We start from the raw sequence: 8,806 nt of genomic DNA on the forward strand, positions 1-8,806 counted from the left end.
ACAGAACCGCTTCGTGCGGGTTGCTAGCCAACCGACGCGACGGTTTTTTCACGACCCCCACGAGCGGACGCATCCGTTCGTGGCGACGGTTAATTCCCTGTGTATTTAATCCTCATGGATCATCAATGAAAGAGACAGTTCGATCAAATCATACTTTCACAGATGCATGTGCTCTCTCATCGCGACTCTCTCCCTTCCTAATCAAAGAATAGATAAAACGAATAGACCATCTGATTTAAAACAAGAGTCCATGTGAATATGCACTTCCATATACACACGCGTGCTTATCCTACTAATCCATGGCTCTAACGCAGTTTGTTAGCTGCACGCATGAGTGCGTGCGTGGCTCTTTGCTTATCCTACTAATCCACGCCAATATATCTTTCTTTCCCCAATAAATACACACGGCCGGCGGTGCGTGCGTGCATCCTTTCTTCTCCCTAGCTAGCAGCTTCTCGCCATGGAGCGCGTGTCGTGGCAACCACTTGCGCTCCTCCTCCTCGCGGCGGCCGCGGCCGTCGCCAGCGGCACTGAGGTCGGGTACGACGGCCGGTCGATGGTCATCGATGGCGAGCGCCGCCTCCTCATCTCCGGCTCCATCCACTACCCCAGGAGCACGCCAGAGGTATGCATTGCACACGGAGCAGCAGATGAATACACCATCGTCTCGTCTTAGTTTCCATGAATGAATTGTAAGTCTCGATCGTTGCTTGCCTGCAGATGTGGCCGGATCTGATCAGGAAGGCCAAGGAGGGCGGGCTGGACGCCATCGAGACGTACGTCTTCTGGAACGGCCACGAGCCTCGCCGCCGGCAGTACAACTTCGAGGGCAGCTACGACATCGTGCGCTTCTTCAAGGAGGTCCAGGACGCCGGCATGTACGCCATCCTCCGCATCGGCCCCTACATCTGCGGCGAGTGGAACTACGGCGGCCTGCCGGCATGGCTGCGCGACATCTCCGGCATGCAGTTCCGCATGCACAACAACCCCTTCGAGGTACCCACACTGCTAGCAGATCCTTCCCAACAATATAATGGTTTTCCTTGGAGGTCAAAATACGACCAAGTTATTGATGCTTGCAGCAAGAGATGGAGACCTTCACGACCCTCATCGTCGACAAGCTCAAGGAGGCCAAGATGTTCGCCGGACAGGGAGGCCCCATCATCCTCTCTCAGGTACGTAGTAACTAACTAATATTAATTATGTGAAACTTATCTAGCTTGCATTCCTAGCTACTTGTCGTCGACAAAAGAGTGGATCAGTGAATATAACATATATATATGTGAACAATTTACATATATAGATCGAGAACGAGTACGGGAACGTCATGGACAAGCTCAACAACGACGAGTCGGCGTCTGAGTACATCCACTGGTGCGCCGCCATGGCCAACAAGCAGAACGTAGGCGTGCCGTGGATCATGTGCCAGCAGGACCAAGACGTCCCACCCAACGTGGTCAGCGCATGCACATTTTCATCTTTCCTATTTTTGTCTCTACCAATTATTATTCTTCTTTCTTCCCAAGTGTAAAACAAAAAAAACTCAATGCTAAGTCTTCTTAATTACTAGATCAACACCTGCAACGGCTTCTACTGCCACGACTGGTTCCCCAAGAGGACCGACATCCCCAAGATCTGGACTGAGAACTGGACTGGCTGGTACCCTACATATATATATACCTGGATCAACCTTTATATATTAATTTTCCTTCTTTTTTTCTTATGGAACCTACATGCATATGCGCGAAATTGGTTAGCACGTTCTACTATATGTTGAATGAAGTTCAGATTGCTCTTACATTTTATCCACGATATATAATTAGGTTCAAAGCCTGGGACAAGCCTGATTTCCACCGGTCCGCCGAAGACATCGCCTTCTCTGTTGCCATGTTCTTCCAGACGCGAGGATCGCTCCAGAACTACTACATGGTGATTGATTTATAACTAATCTATACTTTTCTCTTCTACATTAATTTCCATCCTCTAGCAGGCTGGCATGAACTGAATTTTACATCATTTGACATGTTGATCGTCAATTTATATGTGATCAGTACCATGGTGGCACCAACTTTGGCCGCACGTCGGGTGGCCCATACATCACAACCAGCTATGACTACGATGCCCCTCTCGATGAGTACGGTACGTGAACCATCTCTTGTTGTTCCTTCAATTCATATATTCGTCCCAAGCTTATTTGCATCTTGTAAATTAATAATTAGTGTCAATATGCAAATCATATTCATTATCCTTTTATGTTTTTGTTTTCAGGTAACATCAGGCAGCCAAAATACGGGCACCTCAAGGACCTCCACAATGTCCTCAAGTCCATGGAGAAGATCCTACTCCATGGGGACTACAAGGACACCACCATGGGCAACACCAACGTCATGGTAACTAACATGCATTCACATACAATACAAAAATCCTAGCACTGTTTTTAATGGTGTTCACAACAAAATTGATCCATTTGGTTCATCAATATCTACACTAGGTTACCAAGTACACGCTGGACAACTCCTCTGCCTGCTTCATCAGCAACAAGTTCGACGACAAGGAGGTCAATGTGACCCTCGACGACGGCGCAACCCATGTCGTGCCCGCATGGTCCGTGAGCATCCTGCCGGACTGCAAGACCGTCGCGTACAACAGCGCCAAGATCAAGACACAGACGTCGGTGATGGTGAAGAGGCCGGGGGTGGAAACCGTGACGGATGGCCTTGCTTGGTCGTGGATGCCCGAGAACCTCCATCCTTTCATGACGGACGAGAAGGGTAACTTCAGGAAGAACGAGCTGCTCGAGCAGATCGCGACGTCGGGCGACCAGAGCGACTACCTATGGTACAGGACAAGGTAATCAAACATCTTGATGCTTAATACAGAACTACACTGTTGCATAAGATTGAAATATAAATTAATCTCTGGTGATGATCAAAATGTGCAGCTTGGAGCACAAGGGGGAATCGAACTACAAGTTGCACGTGAACACGACTGGCCATGAGCTCTACGCTTTCGTCAATGGCAAGCTTGTTGGTGAGCGTCCCAATATACTCTGAGTGGTTTGCACACTGATGGATTAATGAACTTGATCAAGCTAATGTTAATTGATTTGATTAATTGGCATGCAGGGAGGCACTACGCTCCTAATGGCGGATTCGTCTTCCAAATGGAGACACCGGTGAAGCTCCACTCTGGCAAGAACTACATCTCCCTCCTCAGCGCCACCATCGGGCTCAAGAACTATGGTGCTCTGTTCGAGATGATGCCCGCCGGCATCGTGGGAGGGCCGGTGAAGCTCGTCGACACCGTCACCAACACCACCGCCTACGACCTCTCCAACAGCTCCTGGTCCTACAAGGCCGGCCTCGCCGGCGAGTACAGGGAGACCCACCTCGACAAGGCCAAGGACCGCAGCCAATGGAGAGGCGGCACCATCCCGGTGCACCGCCCCTTCACTTGGTACAAGGCGACCTTTGAGGCCCCCACCGGTGAGGAGCCCGTGGTGGCGGACCTGCTGGGGCTCGGCAAGGGCGTGGTGTGGGTCAACGGCAACAACCTGGGCCGCTACTGGCCGTCATACGTCGCCGCGGACATGGACGGCTGCCGGCGGTGCGACTACCGCGGCACATTCATGGCGGATGGCGACGGGCAGAAGTGCCTCACTGGCTGCAACGAGCCGTCCCAGAGGTTCTACCATGTGCCACGGTCGTTCCTCAAGGCCGGCGAGCCCAACACGATGGTGCTGTTCGAGGAGGCCGGCGGCGACCCGACGAGGGTGAGCTTCCACACCGTCGCTGTCGGGGCGGCGTGCGCAGAGGCCGCCGAGGTCGGCGACGAGGTGGCGCTGGCGTGCAGCCATGGCAGGACCATCTCCAGCGTGGACGTGGCCAGCCTCGGCGTCACGCGCGGCAAGTGCGGCGCGTACCAGGGCGGCTGCGAGTCCAAGGCGGCGCTGGCGGCGTTCACGGCAGCGTGCGTCGGCAAGGAGTCGTGCACGGTGCGGCACACGGAGGACTTCCGCGCCGGGTCCGGGTGTGACTCCGGCGTGCTCACCGTGCAGGCAACCTGCTGATCCCCACATGAACCAAGGAATAAATTATAGTTAGTGTCGTTTAGGCTTAGTGTTAGCTAACGTCAATCAGGAGCTAGGCATATGTGTTAGGGGGCTAAGTAATTAGCCCAGAACAATTACATGGTTCGCTTCATGTGATTTTCGATGGAGATCATCGAGGTTAAACCAAGAATTTTTCGCCTCCTCGATCAGTTTGCTATAGGGTGAAGATTTTCGGTTGAAGAAACAGGCAGACAATACATATGCGTTGGTAATTTCTATTTCTTATATACATATGGGTTTGCTTATTTGAGTCACAAGTAACAACGTGGGAAAATAAATTTTGCACCTTTAATTAAATTAAATATTTAACAGCATCCACGTATAGTTTAAAAAAATTAACTTTTTCTACATAATGTTCCATTCATTTGGCACAAACAAATACACTTATTTATTTTTAATGTTCTTTCTCATGTCTCATTCTGTTGATAATAAAAAGGTTTGTTTAAACTTCTTGTAAATCTAAATAATACGATTTTCCATTGCTTAACAAAAAAGTATTATTTCATTCTATTACATATATTTTCTGATTAACTCGCACAGTGGCCCTCTCAAGTGTGCGAGCAAGTGTTCTACTATAACCATCACAAACATTATGTAAATAACGTATCACTTATGTGGTAAAGTTCTTTAAATAAGTTATATGACATTTCGGGGAAAACATTTTAAATTGATGATCAAATGTGGTCTTCACATGCGATTGTTAGTGCTCTAAGTGTTAGCTACCGTGAGGAACAGGTTAATTATTCTGCAGGATATGTGTTAGGGGGCTAATTAGCCTAGAACAAATGCATGGTTCAGTTCATGTGATTTTTGATGGATCAAGGTTCAATCTAGAATTTGTTGGGGTGATTGTGGCAGCTCGTTTTGTTATGGGGAAGATTTTCCGTCGGAGACACAGGCACATGAAGAATTTGTTGCGGTGATTTTCCAAGTTTCATATGTACTCATCACATAGTTTGAAACAATAAGGTTCTGTAACTATCACAAATGTTATTCAATTAAAGTCCGGACCAGGAGCATATAGAATTTTAGATCCCACATCTGCGATGCTAGCTACATGTACTAAACTTTTGCTACACCTGGACGAATTCCATGTACCGTATCATTCTGATGCATGTGATAATGCAGGGCTCTTGTGTTAATTATGGTACTATATGCCTATGGACCATCTACAATATCATTCTTATGCATGCGATAACGCAGGCCTCTTGTGTCATTCATCAGCACGTAACACCCTCATATTCTTCTCACACATAGTTGACAATAAGAGTTACACTCGGGGGGGGGGGGGGCTAAACCGGCAGTGTGGTGCAGTACGGAGCAGTTACACATGACGCTGTAACATTCACTTACTCTGGGAGTTGGTCGTAATACTTGGTTAGGCCATGTTGAAGATCTTCTGTTCGCCCCTGTAAACACTGACGCAGTAACAAGTTCGCGAGTTTGCCTTAAAAAATGTACTATTATTCTATACTTGTAAGTTCTATATACTTCAGAGTCATACCAGACCAGGAGCATCTAGAATTTTAGATCCCACATCTGCGGTGCAAGGTACTAAACTGTTGCTACCTGAACGAATTCCATGTATCGTTCTTACTATCTCTTATGCATGTGATCTTGCATGGGCTCTTGTGTTGAGTATGGTATATGCCTCCTATGCATGTGTTATTCTTCACGTAACACCCTCATATTTTTCTGACACAGAGTTGGCAACAATACTGGCGATCGAGTTACAACTGGGATGTAGGTTAACCGGCGACATGCCGCTCTCAACGTGCAAGTGCAGCAGCCCTATAACGTGCGTCCACATGGATCTCTGCAGTTGGCCGGTGGAAATCCATGGTGATTCCTATGTATTTCTGGCAATGTGCAGGCTCACTGCTGGCGCTGGGTGGCTACTAGGGGCGTACAAAGGCGGCTAAGTTTTCCTTCATTTTAAATGGTATTCTTGATTTGCGACAATCCTAAGGGCCTATTTAGCGGGAAAAATCTACCAAAATACTTTACCTTGATTTTGGTGATACATTGGGTTTTCGAAGGCGGACCGAGAGGGAGCTCGAAGCACGCCTCCTGCAGGTGTAGATGGTCACGGTGGAACACATGGTTTGTGATTGATGAGATATTTTAGGAATTTTACGATGGAAGCCACCCGCAATTGCCCAACAATTTTGTGTGAATATTTACGAAAGAGTATGGCTTTGACATTTAAAACATTTGGACATGTCCGAAATGTCTTTGACATTGATTGAAATATGAAAACAATAGAAATTTATGTGAGTATTTATAAATTATGTTTGTGAGCATCGTGAGTGTACCTTTTCAAAGCTACATTTTTGTTTTGTGCGTGTACCATACAGTATTGTACAGGTCGACCAGGATAGAAAACCATGCGTGTTAGGATCTTGTTGCATGCAGCGTCACCATACAATATGAAGGCTCATGCGAGGGATGGTTCCAACTAGACAAAGATAATCCGGTCTTGATAGAGGGGCAAGGCTGTCCCGTCGACAGTTTTCTTGAAAAACCCTGCGATCGCTATGCACGTAGGAAGGGGGTTTGACAAAAAAGCGACGAATAGGTGAACGTCACCAATTTTTTAGATAAGAAAAAGGAGAAGAAGGATGTTTACCGTTTGCTAGCAGACCCTTATATTACGGACCTATATCGCGCGTTTACAGTTTGCAAAAAATCGCTTTTTACGACTAGCGAGGGTCGCGGCAAAACATAACCCGCATCGTGGAACTATAAAACAGAATATTCACGAATATTCTGTTCTACAGTTTCATGGGCAGGTTCTGTTCTGCCATGGCCCTTGCCAACCCGCAAATCGCAAGAATTCAAACTTACAATTTGGCATCAATTCCATTGATTTGTAGCAAATTTGAACAACCAAACACAATTTTCGCTCAAATTAAACCATTGTTTTTTTTATCAAGACACTAAAGAACATCATGCAAAAGCAACCACCATCTTCACCACCGTCTTGGTTCTCGTTTCTCTCCACAACCCCAAAAGAATCTCACGCAAAAGCCATTATCATCTCCGTGACCATCATCGTCAACATCATCACTCTCCATTTCCGCCACCCATTCCCCCACCGGCGCTGAAGTCATCACACCTTGCAGCCATCATTCTTCTCTTCAAGATTTCTTTTCTTGCCATATCATGTCATTCTTTGGTGATGTCGTTCATTTTATTGTGATTCATTGTCATGATCTTGTTCTCCTCTGCAAGAAGCTTGGACAAAGCCTTGTTCTCCTCGGTAAGGGCTTTCCTCTCCTCAATGGCGGCCTTGCACAACCCTTCTTCCTTGAGTAAGGGCCACTTTCTTGCTTCTCCTGCGCTTTCTTCTCGGCCAACTCCTGCTTCATCTCCTCATTTGATTGCACCATGATATCTATCTTATCATGCAAGCTTGATGCCTTCGATTCCCTCTTGATCTTGTCCTTCGCCTTTTTGTTTCCATCCGACTTGTTCTTGTTTCTTGGGCCATCATCATCTTCATCATCATCATCCGTCTCGGTGAGGGAGCCATTCTTCGGTGGGGATTCTTCCTCAATGAACTCCCAGTTTTGGCTATGTTGATGCAATTTCGAACAATGCTCTAGGTTGAATGACCTACCATGGGAAGCTTCCATGTCCTTGTACCTTTCTTGCACAATTACTCCTAAAAAACAAAAACAAAATTCAACATATGAAACATGTTTCAAACATTTAAAGTACAACGTGAGAAAGAACTCACATAGTTCAATTCAACGGTATCACTTGGTGGTGCATTGCGGTCTTATTCCAAGCAAGCAGCCCAACGGCTACAAACCGGCTTGATAGCGTCCCAACGACCTTGAAGAGACCTCAAGGTGAGCGGTGTTCTATTGGGATACTTCGCCATGAAGCAGAGGAATTGACCCTCTATCATTTGCCAATAGCACTTGGCGGTTTGTCTGTGATGGTCGTCGCATCAAGAGACACAACTTCCCACGCCTTGATAAAAAACTAACAAAAGAATTGTCACCGCATGTTAATTTTTATGCCAAACAAACTAACAACAAGAAGCTATGCATATTCTTCTTATTATTCCACTCAAATCATGGTGAAGTCAGATTTGATACAGGGGATTACTCCACTTTAAGATTATATACAATTTAAAGTTCAGAACCGAGTGACCATACCAGCAGAGGAGAGTAGTCTACTTTGAACCATGCTTGCGCCTTTGTTCTCAAATCACGCGAGAAAACCAAAACATACAAACTGTGCGTGCTATGCAGATGTGGAGGAGGGGGGAAGCTCACCATGTTTGCTAGGATGGGCAAGCAGCCGTCCGTCTGCTAGTCCTTCCACATGACCAATGTCCAGTCTATAATGAGCAAGCTAAAAAAAGTGTAATGTATGTGTCCAGTAAACATGCACACAACAAAATAGCAATCGGCCGGTCATCTAATCTATGTAAAACAATTCAGTGATCCCACTCCTATCTTGCATTGTTTCATTGACAAAACCCATTAAAATGAGAGTCATGAATGAGTGAAAAGAAATACATGTTCTGTTATGGAGCTAGCAGTTAGGAAATAGCATGTCTAGCTTTCCAAATCAAGAAGATTTAGACAATCGAGCAACAATAGATGATCAAGCAACAGTGAAAATGACCAAATGAACTGTACATGATCATAGGAACGATTGATATCAGGAATGCACTGT

General features: G+C 46.4%; 1 protein-coding gene across 1 annotated transcript; it reads left to right on the top strand.

Annotated features, from left to right (window-relative positions):
• Window positions 1-460: 460 nt before the first annotated feature.
• On the top strand, window positions 461-4,069 carry LOC123404108 (beta-galactosidase 1-like). Its single transcript, XM_045098035.1, has 11 exons — window positions 461-625; window positions 721-996; window positions 1,083-1,175; window positions 1,304-1,456; window positions 1,571-1,659; window positions 1,824-1,929; window positions 2,052-2,139; window positions 2,269-2,390; window positions 2,492-2,850; window positions 2,942-3,030; window positions 3,126-4,069. The coding sequence occupies exons 1-11, from the start codon at window positions 461-463 to the stop codon at window positions 4,067-4,069; spliced, it is 2,484 nt and encodes an 827-aa protein (XP_044953970.1).
• The last annotated feature ends 4,737 nt before the right edge of the window (window positions 4,070-8,806 follow it).

This window comes from Hordeum vulgare, chromosome 1H (genome assembly GCF_904849725.1).
Source record: "Hordeum vulgare subsp. vulgare chromosome 1H, MorexV3_pseudomolecules_assembly, whole genome shotgun sequence".
Taxonomy (NCBI): Eukaryota; Viridiplantae; Streptophyta; class Magnoliopsida; order Poales; family Poaceae; genus Hordeum; species Hordeum vulgare.